At 40.3% G+C, this 19,452-nt stretch overlaps 1 protein-coding gene across 1 annotated transcript in view; it reads left to right on the top strand.

Annotated features, from left to right (window-relative positions):
- The window catches only part of TBX18 (T-box transcription factor 18), a 29,257-nt gene extending 10,399 nt beyond the window's left edge, over nt 1-18,858 (top strand). The window contains exons 5-8 of the mRNA XM_026506982.4: nt 5,048-5,215; nt 8,262-8,326; nt 14,219-14,313; nt 15,862-18,858. Of these exons, the coding sequence (XP_026362767.1) occupies nt 5,048-5,215; nt 8,262-8,326; nt 14,219-14,313; nt 15,862-16,586 (1,053 nt within the window). The 3' untranslated portion in view covers nt 16,587-18,858. The remainder of the gene's footprint in view (nt 1-5,047; nt 5,216-8,261; nt 8,327-14,218; nt 14,314-15,861) is intronic.
- The last annotated feature ends 594 nt before the right edge of the window (nt 18,859-19,452 follow it).

The raw sequence follows: 19,452 nt of genomic DNA, 5'->3' as shown, positions 1-19,452 counted from the left end.
TTGATGCCAGAGGAAAATGCAGGAGGAGAAATGCTCTCTTCCATTATTTATTTTAAAAATGTATATTTTTTAAGACTTTGTAAAAGGTAGTACAACGTAAAAAGCCACAGTCTCTGCCTTCAGTGATCTAGCCTCGATGGGGAGAGAAGACGTGCACACAGATAATCATGGTGTTGGCTCAGAGAAGTACAAACGCCACATTATTCCAGCCAGGAGAGATTGGGAAGGTTTCATGGGAACATGTCTGTTGTGTTTATTTACTCAGTTTGATGACCCAGATGAGGTGATATTAGAGATTAGGCATTTGTTTCTTAGTCCACTGTTGACATGATTCAGCATCTAGGAAGACAGTAGTACCACTATGGTGGGACTCTCTCATTCAGTAGTCCTTTTCCTGATGCAGAGACCTCTTAGGGACTCACCCCTCTGCCATCCTATGGTTGAGGTTCTCCTGACCGCAAATTCTGAAGGAAGTGACACTAATTTCTAGTTATTCAAGCTGTACACTCAAATGAGAGGTGATTTTTAAATTTACTTTCTAACTTGCTTTCTTACTTTTTTTTGGCCTCTCAGTTCAAGTTTTACTATGCAAAAGGTATGTAAGCATTCAACATAGTGCCCTGAGAACTGCATGTAGACTTGGGACTTCTATTAAACACGGTGTGTTTAACATAGATTCACATCCTCACAGGGCTGTGACTGGACCTAGACCTGTATGAGACGTGAAATTATATGGCATTGGGTTTTCCTCAATGTGACTTCATCTTCTTAAATACCAGGGATTGTTTAGAGAGGAGTACTGGTGAGAATCTAGAGTGGAATGTCCTACTACTCCACAACTAATCTTTGAATGTTGTAAAGACTTTATAATCTCTACTTACTCCTTGGGGAATCTGTAGCCAGCTTTATGTTAGATTGTATGCAGTCTAAGACGGGTCCTTGGGCTACCAATGTGCAGATGGTTAGCATGCTTCTAAGATATTTCCTTCTCATCGTGTGCATGTTTCCTTATTCATCTGGAATTTGTTGTCTGGACGGAAACATTTAGATGAGCATTTCCCTAAAAAATTGGAGGGGCACCTGGGTGGCTCAGTCAGTTAAGCGTCCGACTCCCCATTTTGGCTCAGGTCATGATCTCAGGGTTGTGAGATCAAGCTCCACCTTGGGCTCTATGCTCAGCAGGGAGTCTGGTTGGAATTCTGTCTCCCTCTCCCTCTGCACTCCCCGTTCTCTCTCTCTTTCTCAAATAAATAAATCTTTAAAAAATTAGAAGACATTTAACAGGTAATGGCACCTTTAAACCTTGGCAGGACTCATGCCCCAGTGCTGGGGTACTTTGGAAGGAAGCGTGGCCAGTCTGCCATAGTCAGGGGACCTGTGGAGGGTCTCTTTCTCAGCTGCTGAGGAGTCAGTGACATAGAGTCACCCTAGCTCTGAGTTTGCCCTCATCCTCTTCCCATTTCTGCTTGAGAATCGGGGGGGCGGGGAGGCAAGGTACTACAGGGGAGATTGCCAAGATCTCCTTTTTGAAGGAACTTGCAACAGCTTGGAGATCCAACAGGTTCATGTTCATAAGCATGTCAGTTTGGCTCTCTAGGGCTTGGTTTTCTCATGTGTTATATTAAAGCCAGAGAATTTTGAGTGAATCAGATGAGCTGATGAACTTTAACATGCATATGTATAAGGAGTGTTTCATATACAGTGTGTGTGAAACAAAACCAAGGCCATCTTGCTATGGAGCTTGTGATTCGGTGTCACTGTCTTGACCCCTGCCATTTACAGTGAGTCAGGGCTAGATGTCATCAGTAATGCAGGAGCCAAGGATCTGCTCCTCCTTGGCCCTTTCCTTGACTTGTGCCAACACTGGCATTTAGGTCATCTAGAAAATTTCCAGAGTCAGCAGGTAATGTTTCCTTATTGAGCTGTTTTGTAAGGCACAGCTGGCATGTCTATCAAATTTCAGGCGCGTTAGGCCCTTCACATTAAAGATAAATAATATGCTTCTTTTGACTCAAAACTAGTGTCTTTAGAGTAGAAAAAACATGTATTAACCTGCATATGGACAGCATTCTGTATTTATGAACATTAGTCCATGTGGCTATCTGTGTTACTAGGTAATGCCAAAAAGAAAAAAAAAAATCCTCCTTTTAAACAGAACAGAGAGCATGGAAAATGCAGATCAGATATAATTATTTGAGTTTCAGCGTTATCATTGTGGTCTCCTTGTTTATAAGGCCAGGAGTTCTCCTGGTTCTGCTTGTTTTATTACATAAGCAAAATGTTATTGACCACTCATCATTATAAGTTTGATAGATCATTAAAAAGCAAATAATGCTATTTTATGCAGAAGAACTGAGGCTTGTTAAGCATTCCCCGAAAACATCCGGAGATGTATTAAATCCCTATAGATAATATTGAAAGCATGTTATTTTGCTGGAAAGATCTCCAAATTATTGTTGGCAGTTGCCCTTTAATGTGCAGACATAGGCATACATCAGCTATTTCTTTTTTTTTTTTTTAAGATTTTATTTATTTATTTGACAGAGATAGAGACAGCCAGCGAGAGAGGGAACACAAGCAGGGGGAGTGGGAGAGGAAGAAGCAGGCTCATAGCGGAGGAGCCTGACGTGGGGCTCGATCCCGTAAGGCCGGGACCACGCCCTGAGCTGAAGGCAGACGCTTAACCGCTGTGCCACCCAGGCACCCTTACATCAGCTATTTCTATACCCTACCTCAGTGTACCCCACCTTATGTCAGTTTGGAAATTCTGTAAGGATAGAAAGAAATAAAGTTTAAATATGTATAGCTATGTGGAGAAATCTGCTCGAGAGAACAAAGACTTCATAAAACAAGAACCTATGTTCATTGACTAGTAAACAGAAACCCAAATCAGTTTTTATTTCCTTCAACCCAAGGCAGTTTGTTTTAATCTTCTGAAATGAGCTATGTTCTTATTTTTGTCTGTTTGATGTAAAGTGGCTTTCTCCAATTTCTCTTCTACTCTGGAATTTGCTGATCACTAGAATCATTAGAATCAGTCTTGCACCTATGTTTTTAAGACGTTTTACCTGACTCACATGACCAGTTGTACATGTTGTGTTATGACCTGGTGTAAACACGCGCAAAGAAAATCATGTTTTGCAAAACAGTACTGAAGGGTTACTGAAGTTCTGTCCTTTTTTTAGACCTGGAAAGAGACTTTTCCAGAGCTTGCAGATTCATGTGTGTATCCGCAGGTGATACTCACGCTGCCCCCCATCAAGCAGGTCTGGTGGGCGCCGTCATCAGATCTGCCATCCAGGCATCTCCTCCACCAATAGAAAGAGAATTTTAGGGTAAAAAACAAAACAAAACAAAACTGACCACTGTGCTGGTTACTGCCAGAGGGGAAAGACATCCTCTGGTGGTTGCAACCACGCTGTCTAGGTCTAGGGCTGTTTGTTTTGGGGCTGGTCAAATATTCTGAATTTGGCTTTGTTAAACTGCTCATATCCTGAAAAACACGAGGCAGGTCAACCACTGTGCTTTTCCAAGACTTTGTTTAAGGATTTCTCCTCTAGGATAAAGAAAGGGGGGGTCATCAGAAGGGGGAATGAAACATGAGAGACTATGGACTATGAGAAACAAACTGAGGGCCTCAGAGGGGAGGGGGGTGAGGGAATGGGATAGACTGGTGATGGGTAGTAAGGAGGGCACGTATTGCATGGTGCACTGGGTGTTATACGCAACTAATGAATCATCGAGCCTTACATCGGAAACCGGGGATGTACTGTATGGTGACTTACATAATATAATAAAAAATCATTAAAAAAAAAGAAAAGGATTTCTCCTCTAAACTCCCAACTCCCCAAACCCGAATTCAAATCGTGTAACTCAGGGAAGATACAGCTCTATTAACTGAACTCATTGATAATACCTGAATGTGGACTCCCAGCAGCCAATAGAAAATTTCACTGGATAAGGCTATTTTTTAAAATTTTATCTCCTATACCTTGAAAGCATAAAATATAAAGAAAAAGAAAAAAATTCACCCACAATCTCATTATCCGGAGATGATCACTCTTCTTATCTTTCTGTGGGTCCTTTTTACTGTCTTCATGTCGTTGTGATTAGTTTGTAAACAACTTGGATCATTTAAGGTTTAAAAAGAAGCATTTTATTTTGTGGTTAAAAATGTCCTAAATAGCACTTAGTCGTGGCTGAATAACACCTGTCCCACTGTATGGACTTTCATTTACTTAACCAATCTACTCATGTAAGTGGTTTATGGTTTCTCCACTGTTACAAGATGGTGCACTGCCCATCTCTATACATGAAGTGCTTTTTTTTTGGATTTGAAATATTTTCTTGGCTAAATTCTCAGAAGTGGAATCATGGGGTAGAAAGTAGTTGAACCATATTATCAGATTGCCCTAGAAGAGTCTGAGTGCACCAGCTTTTCCATCCCCAGGTGCCTGGGTTTTGGAAATTTTGCTGTGATGGAGACATGGACATTGGGTTCTCCAGGCAAACCAGGGATGTTGTAAGCCACACACAAGGCAGACTCTTGGATATCCTTAGAATTCCTTTTGCCCTTGAATAGACATGTTACTGTCACCAATAGAGAAAAAATGTTCTCTGAAGAAAACCGTGGTGTGCAAATACTTATTTTTAGGAAATGGGTGTGGTGGAATTTAAATAATCATTTCAATCTCATTTTTAGTTTTACTGGTTTGGACTCTTATGTTCCATTTGGCTCATTATAAATAAAACGCAGATGAATTTATTCTTGTATTTTCAGAAACAGAAAATTAGATGTTAAGTTCATAGTTGTACACAGAGTTCCACCAAAATAATGACTTTTTTCCTTTAGTATTTTTATGCGTATTTTACAAATAACTTCTTAGTCCTCCCTTTCCAGTTTTGACATACTTTATTAGATTGGCACTTTTACATCCTTGGAAATTTTCATTTCCAACTGGGATTTATTTTACACATTAAACATTTAGTCATGGTGTTGAGATTGGGCAGAGTTCTTGATATATTTGGCTTTCTTTCCTTGACACAGATTATTCTTCATTCTATGCACAAATACCAACCTCGGGTCCATGTCATCCGTAAAGACTGCGGGGATGATCTTTCTCCCATCAAGCCTGTTCCATCTGGGGAGGGAGTAAAGGCATTCTCCTTTCCAGAAACTGTCTTCACGACTGTCACGGCCTATCAGAATCAGCAGGTATTGTTCTCAGAATTGCTGTCTTTCTAGACTCTTCATTTCAGGTGTCAGTAGAAAGCTAGTTATCTTTTTCATGGTATCTAAATGTTATGAAGTGTCATAAAGCATTTGCCATATAAGACATCCAGGATGTGTGTATGTGTGTGTGTGTGTGTGTGTATCTATATAAACAATTTTTTATCCGTGATTCCCCAAGTAAGGCTACTTCTAGTGAGAATTTCTTAAGAAAAGAATGTGTCTCATGACTAACAGTAGAGGTTTGCTTTCCGTTTTGAGATGTTGAATCATGATGTCATAATTAAAATTAGAAATCATGTGGGGGCTCCTGGGTGGTTTAGCTGACTCTTGATTTGGGCTCAGGTCATGATCTCGGGGTCCTGAGATTGAGCCCCAAGTCAGACTCTGCACTGGGCATGGAGCTTGCTTAAGATTCTCTCTCCCTCTGCCCCTCCCCTCCACTAACTCTCTCTTTCTCTACAAAAAAAATAAAAATAAATAAAAATAAAAAGCATGTATATTGCCTAGGAAATAGACATGTAGAGTATGAAACCTGGATTGTATAATAGAACATGGGATTTGATAATTCACATTGCCTTAAAACTATGATCCATGTATTATAGGAAATATTTCAGAAGCATTTATCTTACATAATCATTTTGGTATATATACAAAAAGGGCTATTTCTTTCAAGATATGCTTTAATTGTGACAGAGGGTGATACATATGCTTATAGTCTGAGAGATAGCAGTTGTGGAGTAATCTTTTCATAAAATTAGTAATAATTTCAAAAGTGAAATATTTCTTTTCAGTATAGGTAAGCGTATGTGTTTCTTTAAGGCTGTGTCAAGTAGGTGGGAAATTGATTCAAGGCAATTATTTAGTCCATGCAGTTATGGCCAGTTTTCATAAAATGTAATGATGTAGTTGAGGCTGATGTGGTCTGTGGTAGACTTTTTTTTTTTTAAGGAAAAATATAACGCCTGAGGAGAAAAGAGGAGAGACATTCAGTACCTTTCAAGCAACCCCAGTTTATCTGTCACTTTTGTCTCTCAAACACAAACAGATTGACAATGTCAACTGTGTATTTTTCTCCCAGCTTCTGTGATACAGTAAACAAGATGCAGTGCGCTTTTGGTACATGTTGGTGATGATTGCCAAGTGACAAACTTAGACAAATCGAGTAATAGGGTAAAGAAATTGAAGAAGGGGAATTGATAATGACCAGACACAATGATGTTCATTTTTTTAACTTCCTGGCTCCTATTTTCAGAGCTCATGGAACACTGATAAGCACCTTAGCCTGGTGGTGGTGAACAGCGCGGCGCTCTGAAGCCCAGGGTCCCAGCCTAGCTCTACGGACAAATAACCTTACGATCATAGGGAACTTAAGCCTTGGTTTAAAAGAAAACATAAGATTGGGATAATAACTACATTTAAGTTGCCATGAGAATTAAATGAAATATGCATATAAAAGTCTTAGTGCAGCATACATAGTATGAACTGAGTAATAAAAATAATGGCAATAGTAACATACCTCTATTCAGACAAGGCACCGTTATATACATCTCTACTCTTTTTTGAAATACTATTTTAAATGAACATTTAAATTATTTAAATGAACAAAGAAGCTGTAATGAACTATACAGAATTCCTTCAGGACAGTATAAGGGGATTGTGGATGACTTTTCAGAGATGCGTTTTCTTTTCCTTAGCGTTATCCAACAGTGTTCATTTGTCCTTAGTCAAAATGGCACCATCGGAAGTATGTTCATTAACTTTGTAGATTCCACTAAACCAAAGAGCACAGAAAACAAAGCATGTTGTGATTCTTAGAAAATAGGCTGTAACTTCCTTTGGGCAAGGCGGAGATCTATTAAGAAATAGATGAGATGTTATTAGTATCAATTATAAGATGGTATAACTAAAAAAATTTTTTTAATGGAGATGATTAGACCATTTGTAAAAATCCCACCCCCAAATTTCTGCTAAACTTAAAACATTTATTTCTACTACATGAATAAGATTTAATCTCATTAGAGCCTTCCAGTAGTGGTTAGCTCTGGTTAGACATTCACTGTAGGACTCTGACCAGGTCAGGACTCAACAGAAAACAGAGGAAAGAATAAAATTTTCAGATGAGAGCCATAAAGAGGATATAAAGAGCGACAAAGAAAAATACAGAGACAGAAAAGTTAAAGAAGCATGTATTACCTAATTCTGAAGAAGAGAGGGATACGTAGGAGCTTAACGGCATTCAAGTGTTGTAAGTAACTTGACTAGATAGAAGTTGGATGTTACCCATTACCAAGAGGAACAGGATTAAACCATGTCACAGAGTCAAAGGGAAGAGCTTTAGTTCAGAGAGATTGTCAAAGGACAGGTTATCAACAGGAGACTCAGACTATGGACTCCGAGAAACGAACTGAGGGCTTCAGAGGGGAGAGGGGTGGGGGAATGGGATAGGCTGGTGATGGGTAGTAAGGAGGGCACGTATTGCATGGTGCACTGGGTGTTATACGCAACTAATGAATCATCGAACTTTACATCGGAAACCGGGGATGTACTGTATGGTGACTAACATAATATAATAAAAAATATTATTATAAAAAAATTAAAAAATAAAATAAAATAGACTTCTGATGACAATGGCCATGGTAGATCTATCCCCTGTCGTATTTAATCAGACCCGTTTTTGGACATTAGGTTATTCTGGGTTTTTTAATCATTATAAATAATGCCGTAATAAACATCTTGTAGAAACAAACAAACAAAAAAAGAAGTTCCTTCTCCAGTGATGTTAAAAGCAAAACATATTTTATTTGCAGAGTGAATAGGGGTGGGGAATGTCTCTTTCATAGCAAATGCATGTGTGGGTGATTTCTGAAATTTTCTTCTAGCTTTGCAGCTAAGATAATAAAATACCTGAGAAATAGGGGAGAGGAATGCAGTCAGTTTTGGAATTACTTGTAGTTCTTCCACCATTTCTGTTTTTAATCACCTTACTTGACATTTATAATACTCAATATGATTTTTTTGTACTCTGCAGATTACTCGCCTGAAGATAGATAGGAATCCATTTGCCAAAGGCTTCCGAGACTCTGGGCGTAACAGGTAAGACTTGGTGAAGAACATTCTGGCTCTGATAAATATATTTGATTTGTTGTTGTGACTTTTCCATTGCAAGGTAAATGGTTAAATTTACTGACATTGTTTTGAAATAATTTTCTGATGAGGATTAAAATTTGTCGGTACCGCTGGGCTTTGGGTGTAACTTATTTTTGGCGTAGTGCTATGGCCTGCCTGTTCCTAAGGTGAATTTTGATGTGGGATGCTGGCTGAAAAGTGCAAGTTCTCAGGGTGCACAGTGCATGCCACCTCTGAAGGGACCTTGAGAAAACCTGTCTTTCAGACTCAGGGGCTTCAGTATCTCAAGTTGAGAGCCTGCCCTTCAGGCCCTGGGGCTTCAGTATTCCAAGTCAATAGCCTCTCTGCATGTTGTTTTGTAATTTGCTTAGTGATGTCACAACAATCTATTGATTCTGTCTTCGGAATATGATGGGGTTCCATTCCCTCTCCGTTGCCTCTGATTTCCAACTGGAATATGAAACTACTCCCCATTGCCAAGAGAGCTGATGTTCTTTAGTTTCCAAATTTGTCTTGGCTGAGCTGACAGCCACACACTTGTTTATTTTTTCTGTGTCGTGTTTTATGGTGTTTGTACTAGGAGGGAGAGCAACCATAATGAATTCCACTCTGTGACTTTTATCAGAAAGCAGATCACCCTTGTCTGGGTGCCAAGGGTTTTTGAATTTATCGATACGATTCTATTCCTGTTTAGTTCAGTGCAACATTTTCTTAAATGAGTATTGATAGTAATAGAGAGTAATAATAGACTAACGCTCTCCAGATGCCTTTTCAGGGGAAGGCTTTGACTGGAATGTTTTTAAAGCTTTTAAAAAGAAATATTTGAGAGATTTTTACTCCAGAAATTATTCTAATACTTCTTGAAAACTTGGTATTCTTGAAAAGTTGGTATAGGCTACGTGTGCAGGAAGTCGAAATCTCCAATTGTTTTGTTTTAGGGACAGTTTGATTTAAAATTGTAGAGAGAAAACAATCAGGTGGTAGTCCAGAGTTTAGTTTCTTTCAGCTGATTATTTGGGCAAGGCTGCTGCACACAGAGATCTTTTATCAGAATACAGTCAAGTGCTTGCCGAATATTCTCATGCAGGGGCATTGTTTAAACACCGTGCAGCACGAGGACGAAAATGCAGCTGCGATGCATTGGGTTTAGTGCGTGTACATCAACAAGACTGACCAGTAATAGGACTGATAATTCCCTCTGAAATTCTTTATTCTGTAGGAAGATTTGCAGGTGTTCCTGTAATGCCCGTTGTCTGATATATTGAAATCATTCTGTCTTTTTAGATGTTTGTTTTTAATGTGAGAACAACTTTGCTTGGCTCTTGTTATGTTACATTAGCTCTTGGTTAACTTTGCTGTCCGGAGGAGTTTCTAAAAGCTGAATAGTAACTGAGAAGGTCACCGGTGTGGGACTAATGGGAGCCTTTGGGGCGACTTCTTTTCTACCTTGACAAATACTTTGATGGAATCATCTTGTGGTTTTGGTTATAGTAGTATAGTATTTATCCATTTAAGGTCTTGCATTACTTTCATTTCATTATTTTTTTAAGCAGTGAACACATTTATTAAAACTCACTGAAACTCCAGGAAGGCAGTACTGAGGCTTGAGGAGCATACAGCCGGGAACCGTGTCCGGGCTCTCCCGTAGGACTGACCTAGCAGACACCTCACTGCTATCGATACTGGGGGAATCACACTGCTTGGATACTGTCCGTTCATTTTTGAAGCAATACATTTAAAAATATTTTTAAAGGTGGATTTTGGGTAGATAACAATAGTGAATAAACCTATAAATAGAAGTGAGATGATAGGTGCCTATGACAAGTTTTCAGGAAGAATTCTAGAAATGTCAGCATAATGGAAAGGCATTTGAATTTGGTAAGTGAAAAAAATCGGTGGGATTGGTGAAAAAAAACCAGCTAAGCTCCTTGTTTGTTATCATGAGGTTAGAATGCTAGGTTTGGTAGTAATTTTTTCCTTCCCTTTGTTTTACTGGTATATAGGTTTGGCATTCGTGGTGCTTGCTATGATTTCTTTCCTGACTCTAAAACTTTTAAAGTTTTTAATGGACATACAGAACATAAGGAATTATGTTTTAACACTTTTTAAATTTTGTTAGATTTTAAATTTTTTGTTTTGCTCCAAATGTTTAAGCAGTATCAGTACAGGAAAATTATGTTGAGTCTATACATAGCTTTCTTATGAGTGAAAGGAATAATTTCACTTTTTGTCTCCTTAAAATTAGTTTTGCTGCTTATGGTAGGTAGCTGTTCAGTGCCTATTTTGGAGTGCTAAATATTTATAAATCAACATTCTCTATTTAGAAATCTAATTTTAACATTTTCCATTGATAAATACAACAACTCATGTATGGAGAAGAGGGAATTTGGTCAGCTTATAGATTTCTAACTTTATGTTATGTATTATTTTCCTTTAAAAAAATTAAAATTATTTTCCTTTAAAAAATTAAAAAAAAATTATGTATTATTTTCCTTTAAAAAAAGTTGAAGTTATAATGTAAGACTTGGAGGGTGCATTGGGTTGAGGGGCTTGGGGAGGGAGTGATATTTTTTCATATAAATAGAGAAGAAAGCCCATGAGAAAAAGTTCATTATATTTCCTTAAAATCCGTGTCTGTTGTCTTATTGTTACTACTTCTTAGTATAAATTCTGTTTTTATTTTCCCCCATATATGAAATAAACAAATTAACCAGGACAAGAAATAAACATGGACTTGTGATTTTTTTAAACTTTATAAAACAATTTGCTTTAATTAAAAATTATCCCTTCCTGGTTATTTATGGTTCTACAGCCTATTTTATAGGAATCAGTAGCTTCAGCCCTTAAAAGCTCTCCTGTAAGACATTTGCTACGTGAAAGAGAATTTATGTGCTGAGAATAGTTTCATTCTTCAGTTAGGCCTTAGGTTTGACCCTATAAAACTTTTTACTCAGGAAGGTACAGAAATTTCTTTGCTTTAAATACTTCAGGAAAAACATAACCATTTTACTAAATAAACTTGGCCATTTGATAGCATAAATTAGGGTGGTGATAAAATGTGGAAATTGTTCAAAGGCATCTTGTATAAATTATCGCCTTGGCTACACTCCTGCTGGAGGTGCCTTTTATCTTTTCTTTAACTAGATGGGAAAAGTCTCCATGACTGGAGAAAATGAAGGCCTTTTTTAAAAAGTCCAGATTCAGCTAATAAATATTTTATAACAGTTTCCTGCAAAATATCTGAAATCCTTTCTGGAACTTGCAGTGTGAAACAGCAGCCTCCAGAAAAATATCAATAGCTCTAAGTCAGATCACTTGTAGATACGACATTTTCAGAGCATGTCTTTAAAGCTTTGGGTTATGTTTGTGATGATCAATGATGTCTCCCCAAGAACTGGGTGTATGGGTTTGTATTTGAAGCACAAGGAAGTTTACACCGCTGAAACAAATAACGCAGGAATGCTCATCTCCATAGTTAATACAGGTCTAATCCAGTGGATGCTGTTTAATTACCTCTTAGCAAACTCCCCTCGAGACCACTCCATGACTGCTTTGGTATCCTTAATATTTAAAACCAGAATCATTAAAACTCATCGATGTGGTAGTAAAAAAGCAGTTTTATACAAAACTGCATCCTGACATGCTTTAGCATTTAAAAAAGCTTGTTTCTAGAAAGTCATAAAACTTAGTACAAGCTAAATATAGAGTAATCAGGTAAATAGTACCCAGCACTCATTAGTTGAGTATTAAATGCAACCTGCAGGCTATGTGGGGTTTTGGGACTGACCAAGCTGCCAAACTGCCCCCAAATCAATACTTTAATGTACATAAAATATTATCGAGTAGATAGATCTTGCTTGCATTTGGCTCATAGTCAGCCACAGATATGATGTCTGGTTTTGGAAAAATCACTTAGGAGCAAACAATTTTAGAGCTGGGAAAGGCTGCAGAGCTTTTGTAGTCTGACCCTCGCTTTGTGGGGAACTGAAGTCCAGGGGTTTAAAACATTTACTTAGGGTCACACAGTGAACTTTAATGAATTGGAGCCACAGCCCAGTTCCCCTGACCCCCATCCAGTGTTGTTACTGTGAAATAGTCCCTCTCTCTGTAGAATACTGATTACATCCAGACCTAGATTCTGCCCTTCAGGCTCGGTGCAGCCCAGGCAGAGGGCAGGTGCAGCTCTGCTCTGTGCCCGGCTCTCCCCTTTGGCAGCCCTGTACTAGCACCTGTGTGGGGCTGCTGATGGCTTTTGGAAGTGCTCCCACAGCGGCGCCCTGTGAACTAGTGACTTGAGAGGTGGGTCAGGGCCCGATGTGGACTGCTACGAGCATGGGTGATGCGCACAAGCCTGTGCGTGCACTCCGCACCACCCATCCACACGCACACTGCTCTCCCCCGTCACTAAGATGGGGTAGTGATGCTCCGTGGAGTCATGACACACATCAACAAACCAATGGAGTCTACACTCTGAACACTAAGGAAGTAAATTCAGCGTGTGACACCTTAGAACAGTAGGGCAGGTTGTGTGAGATGGTTTTATCTGCACATATCCCTTACTACGAGTGTGTAGAGAGTTTTCACTGTGTTTTGTAGGTGGTATGACTCCTGGGGCCAGGGGATTCCTCTAGCCTTAGTTCGTAGTCCTTGAGTTGGGGATGCAAGGTATCCAGAGGAGGTAGCGAGTTGAGCGCAAGTGATTAAAGACCCTCTCTTTAACATATGCATTAAATACAGATTATCTATGTTAAATAAAACTGTATCTAACAACCACAAGAGAAGTCTGAATGTTGTTTGATACTCAGAAAATAGGCATTTCCGACAACGGAGCTCTATGTTTTCGTGAAAACCACAGTGTTATTAAGATGAACAAATTGCTTAGGGTTTTGGTAGTTGAGGGACAACTGATGAGGTCTTAAGAATGGGCTGGTTGAGTGAAGCGCATTTCCAGAACCTAGAGGACGTAGTTATCTGATACAGGAGAGGAGGACTCTCAATCACTTCAAGTGGGAGATGCATACATTTATGTAAGTATCTAGAGTGTTACCCTTGTTTCCAAATACACACACACATATACACATATATATGTCATATAAATAGTTTACAATCAACTTATCCTGTCTCTTTAAGTATCCGTTCACTAAGTGTATGTAGGGGCCTGAAAAGAATGTTTGTTGCTAATACTAGAGCCATAGACGGTACCGGCCTGTGAGATCACCTTTTTGTGTTCCTTCTGCATGTGGGGCTGAGAGGTCAGTGCTGCCTCCAACCCCCCTGGACTCCCTGTTGCTGGAGGGAGAGCCTGTCCTGGCCGCACTGGGTGTGATGGAGATCGTGCTCCCCCAGAGAGAAGTTAGTTTTCTTTGGATGAGCGCTCTTCTAAAGCGACCTACCAAGGCACCAACTGATGGGCAGAAACGCCTCTTCAGAAAAAGTGGCTTTACGGTGTCAAGCTTTGGTGGCAAAGCCTTCCTCGTCAGAGGGAGAAGTAATGTTACAGGGGGAGAGGGTGGGTTCCAGATCACACCAGAGCCTTGGACTCACCTCCGGCCAGGATGGACTGCTTCACTGAGCTCCTTAGCACAGAGGGACAGCTTCTTACTCTCCGAGGTCGGCTTAGTTTTCTGAGAATGTTAACAGCATATCTTGGGTGGTTTTCGTCGTCCTGTGCTCCTGGTGACAGAAGGTAGCCCATCTCTGAAGCATTTCTTTCTGCCTGTGCCAAGCTCCTACCCTACCAGTGTGGGGGGACACTGTCAACACCAGTGATGTGTTCTGAGCTGCTTATTACTGGCGAAAGCTCCAACCGTTCCTAACGAGGCTTCTTTTGTCCACCTCCATCCCAATCCTTCCATTTAGAATGGGTTTGGAAGCCCTTGTGGAGTCATATGCATTCTGGAGACCTTCACTACGGACTCTCACCTTTGAAGATATCCCTGGAATTCCCAAGCAAGGTAAAACGCAAAGTCTCCTGGGTCATATATACAGCCGGTTCTTGACTGGAAGCCTGGGCACTGGAAAATTACACCTGTCGTCATGGGCACCCACCATGGCGACCTCATCACCAACATCCTCTTGTGACAGGATCCATCTCTTTTCTGTGAGGAGTGGGGATGGGGACCAGAAAAATGGCTCTTGGGGTCGTAGGTTAAGTCTTGCATGCTTTAGGCCGTGTATCTAGTTCAGGACCTTTACCTCACCCTTAAACCTCTTGTGGAAATTAGAGCTGGACTAATTGTGCCAGGCCCACCTCACAGGGAGTCGCCAGTGCCGGTCCGTGTTCACCCTTCCTTGCCAACTTCTTTCCTCACTTCCTGCAGCAGAGTGGCCTCTAGGCAGGGTTCGCCCGTTGGATTTATGCTGAGGAGGGCAGGCGCCCTCGGCAGACTTCCCTGGGCTCGCCTCTCAGCGTTTCCCCAAGTTCAGGCTAGTGTTTCCTCCGAGGGAGCTGCGTGCGAATGGACGGCGCTTCCTCCTCTGCTCGCGGGTAGGACTCTCAGCCCGCTCCTGCACTCAGGCTTTTATGCCTGATCCTGCCCAGCACCCCAGTGACAATTAACGGGCTGGGTTTTAGATAATTATCATTGACTGGATTGGGCTTTTAGATTATTTTGAGAAGCTATATAAAACACTGTTGCTGGAGCAATGAAGGCTTTACAACCTGTCCAGCCTGTTGGAATTCTCCTCTCCCCCTACGTTCTGTCAAGTTTGCAAACATCAATCTGCCAGCGAATCCGGAGAGGGGGAGACGGCCACCACCACCGTTATTGATTGGACGCAGGGTCAACCACCCTGTCCGTTTCACAGGACTGTTTATTTGGTGGGCCTCTGCTCTTGTGTTAGCATGTGATTCACCAACCTGTTTTCTGGTAGGAAATGAGATTTTTGAGGTTCTAGACTATTGCCTTCTTGTAACAGCCCCATGTGGTAGCCATTGATGCACACGGGATTTCAGGGGAAAGCTGCAGGTATGTTTGAGGCTGGGTGTGTCTTTGACTAATTTGGCTCTCTCCTTGAAGTTCCTTCTGTTCTCTTGCGGGAAAACGTACTGATCCACAGCAAGGTCTGCTGAAAGAGTAAAATACGGAAAGAAGAAGTGATGGCTATATTTTTGGAACAAGATAGAGTAAGATGAAAGTTATAAAGTTGCCAGGAAAGTCAGTATTTGTAATATTTGTTATAGAAAATCAGAAAACTTGAGGAGAGCTAATGGAGGAAGAAAATGTGAAAATTCTATGTGGCAGTGTCCTGATATCTTCTGCAATAAAAAAAATTATTGCCTGGGGAGATCATATACCTTGGAAATATTGAGAGGATCTGTGTCTAAAATATTTCCTTTTGAATTCAGTTAAATTATAATTCCTTGAGAGCCAAGAGTGTCTCCTTTTCATCGTTCAATGTAGGCTTCCTTGTGACAAGCTGTGTCCAGCTCATATTCACAAAATTGAAAGGAAAACATGGTCATGGAGTCTCTGCTCTTTACATTTCAACTTCTTTTGTAGGAAATACGAGTTCTTCCACATTGCTCCAAGGCTCTGGGAGTGGCGTTCCTGCCACCCACCCTCATCTTTTGTCTGGCTCCCCTTGCTCCTCTCCTGCCTTCCACCTGGGGCCCAACACCAGCCAGCTATGCAGCCTGGCCCCGGCTGACTACTCCGCCTGTGCCCGCTCTGGCCTCACCCTCAACCGGTACAGCACATCGTTGGCCGAGACCTACAGCAGGCTCACCAACCAGACCGGCGAGACGTTCGCCGCGCCCAGGACTCCTTCCTACGTGGGCGTGAGCAGCAGCACCTCGGCAAACATGTCCATGGGCGGCACAGATGGGGACACGTTCAGCTGCCCACAGACCAGCCTGTCCATGCAGATTTCGGGGATGTCCCCCCAGCTTCAGTACATCATGCCTTCACCCTCCAGCAACGCCTTTGCTGCTAACCAGACCCATCAGGGTTCCTATAACACGTTCAGGTTACACAGCCCCTGTGCCTTGTATGGATATAATTTCTCTACATCCCCCAAACTGGCTGCCAGTCCTGAGAAAATTGTTTCTTCCCAAGGAAGTTTCTTGGGGTCCTCACCGAGTGGGACCATGACCGATCGGCAGATGTTGCCCCCTGTGGAAGGAGTGCACCTGCTTAGCAGTGGGGGTCAGCAGAGTTTCTTTGACTCTAGGACCCTAGGAAGCTTAACTCTGTCATCATCTCAAGTGTCTGCACATATGGTCTGATGAATCCTTGAAGTTAAGCCATACTCAGATGGGTCTAATGTATTTTCTTTCCGCATTTTCTTTTTCTTTTTTTCTAAAAGCAATATGAAAAGAAACTATCAGTAGCTTGTAAGATTTACATATAATAGGAAATGAAGGCTCACTGAGTGTTTTGACTTTCTCATGGTGAGATTGTAATTGTTTATGGTATATATGTATACTGTACATAGCATGTGGAGTTTTGCAGCTTACAAAACCACATCCTCCCTCTTTTTTTCCCCCTATTTCATCTAGTTGCACAGAGTATTGGCATAAGTAGTACGTTTAACCAAAATTCTCAGACTCTTTTAAAAACCAAACAGCAAACTTAAAACTTGGCAGTGATACTAACCAGACCAAGACTTATAACTTAATTTATCAGAAAAATGCTCTACACAGTTTCATACTCGAGTGTTGATAACTAACAGTAACCAGCACACAGAGTCTTGTGATTTCTGTTATTCTTGGGCACAGTGTGAGAACCTAAAATGCAGAAGCCAGTTGAGGTCTAAGTATTAGTTCTGAGGTGCTTGTAATCGTGAAGGATTAGCGTTTGTGTTCTTGCTTGCTCTTGTTTGTCACAGATATGAGATGATCTTGGTTCTGTAAAACCCATGATCTATAATAATTATTTACTTAAGTAAGGCGGAAGAGAGGCTTATCCTTTCTTTTCACTTTCCATTGGCTATGTAAGAAGTATTTATTCATCTGCAGAGAATAAATTTCCAGTATTTTGGATCTTTTGCTCATTTTACTTAGTTAAAATAGACCGTTAAAGAATGTTCTATAAACATTTTTAAATTCCAGTTTTTACCGGGGAAGGAATATATGATATGAATGGAATGCCAAAAAGAAAATAAATCCACCTCAAATTCTTTGATTCCAATGAGAAATGTCTATCTTTTTAAATCAAGAGGAATAATATTGTCAGCTATCCCTTAGGTTTTTATAGTGTGGTTTTTCATTGAGGATATATTTTCCATTTTGTTTTGAGATTCCTGACCCGTGGTCTGTAAGTAAGGAAAAAGGCATTTATGCTACTTATTTATGTCTCGTAACTCCTACAAATTGAAACCTCTCCCCTCCTTAACCTTGTTTCTCTGTCTCAGTCTTTCCCGAACAAATAGATTCTAGGCCTTTATGGTATTAAATAACGCTGTAAGGAATTTCAGGGGGTTATCTCCAGCAATCTGTCTTTTGAGGGTTGTAGTGCAAAGGCCAAAGCCCATTACCATAAAGACCCTCTTAGAGGATGAAGGAGGAAGATACTAATTATGATAAAGAATCTATAAAACTTTTAACCTCAATAGCATTTGCAGCCGCAAAACTGGAAAAATGAAAACAGGATTAATTTTTGAAAAATCCCTAAAATAATGTATACATGGTTTAAGATTTCAAAACAAGTAACTTTGATAGCATATTAGGAGATGAATAGGAAAGGCATTACCATATGTCTGTCGAGAAATTAAAATAATCTGTCTGTTCACTGACTCATTACCTTTCATATATTTGTCAAGCTAAAGCAGATTTGCTTTCCAAGCTAAGTGAGATCTCCTTTCGGTGCTAAACAGAGTTGCCTTGAAACTCTCCCTAGTTTACGTGGGGAAAGGGTGTAGCTCCTGATTTCCTTCTTTACTTTAAAACAGCACGGCTGTTAGATATTTAGGCAGATAACTGTTTGAAAAGTATTTGCACAGGATGTGACTCTGTTTATGGATGTTGATAAATTCCCTCATGGATTTTGTAACAGTTCATCAAATCAGTATTGATTTTTACGTTGAAGATTAGCATGAAGGGACACGAAATACTTCCAGTAATCTGTAGAAGATGCTTGTCTATGGTATTGATAGCTTGACAGAGATTTGGGAAAAGTCCTCGTGAGTACATCCCAGCCTTAGTGCTTAGTACGATTCAAGAACAAGAGAGTTGTCTATCTTGAGAAAACAGGGAAAGTAATGATCGAATAGTCATATGTATTAATGGGGAGAGCATTTTCCTTTTTGCTGTTGGTGATTTTAAAACGATACAACAATATGAGTAGAATTTTTTATTAATTTTTTTGATTTAGCAATATTGTACAAATTGCTGTTTCCTTTAGGTTTTACAGTAAATATTAATCACCATGTCACTTCAAAGACTAGCCTTTTATCGTTATATTAAATGACATACATTCATTGATAATTATAATTATATATCTGTATTTTATTAAAAAGTACTTAAGAAATTATATATTAAAGTGTGTTACTAAACCCTTTTATGACTTTGGAGGGTAATCATTTAAAGTGTCTATAAATGTTGTTCCAAGAATAAGCACACATATGAACATCCCAAACACAGATTTTGTGGCTTTCGATTACAAGGCATGGAGAAATGGGTCTGGCATTCATTTTTCATGTGTTAAATATAATTTCTTGGGGCCCTGACCATGTCATTGAAGGTGAAGCCCTGACAAATGTTGAACACATGAAAATTCAAATGTAAGAAGAGGAGGGCATGGTGGTATGTTTTGTTTCTGGTCCAGGGGAGAAGGGCAAGGATACAAGAATGAACTGCTTATACCACTGACCAGTGATGACAGATCACTTCTAGACCCCTTGACTGGAAAACATTCCAAGGGACATTGTGATGAGGTGAGGTTGCTGCTATCACAGCCAGTCACATTTTGAAAATTAACACTTGCTTCTATACAAGCTCCTTCCCCAGAGGTCAACAGCTTTTCACAAGCAGGGCACCCACTTGCTGACCCCTGATTTCTGGAATGTAGGGGGTCAGGAGATGTTCGTGGCCCCCAGAAGAGACTGAAGCACAGTGCTGCTGATATAGCAAAGGATCACCCTCACTCCTCACG

Source organism: Ursus arctos, unplaced genomic scaffold (genome assembly GCF_023065955.2).
Source record: "Ursus arctos isolate Adak ecotype North America unplaced genomic scaffold, UrsArc2.0 scaffold_29, whole genome shotgun sequence".
Taxonomy (NCBI): domain Eukaryota; kingdom Metazoa; phylum Chordata; class Mammalia; order Carnivora; family Ursidae; genus Ursus; species Ursus arctos.
This window is presented reverse-complemented; position numbering and strand designations above follow the sequence as displayed.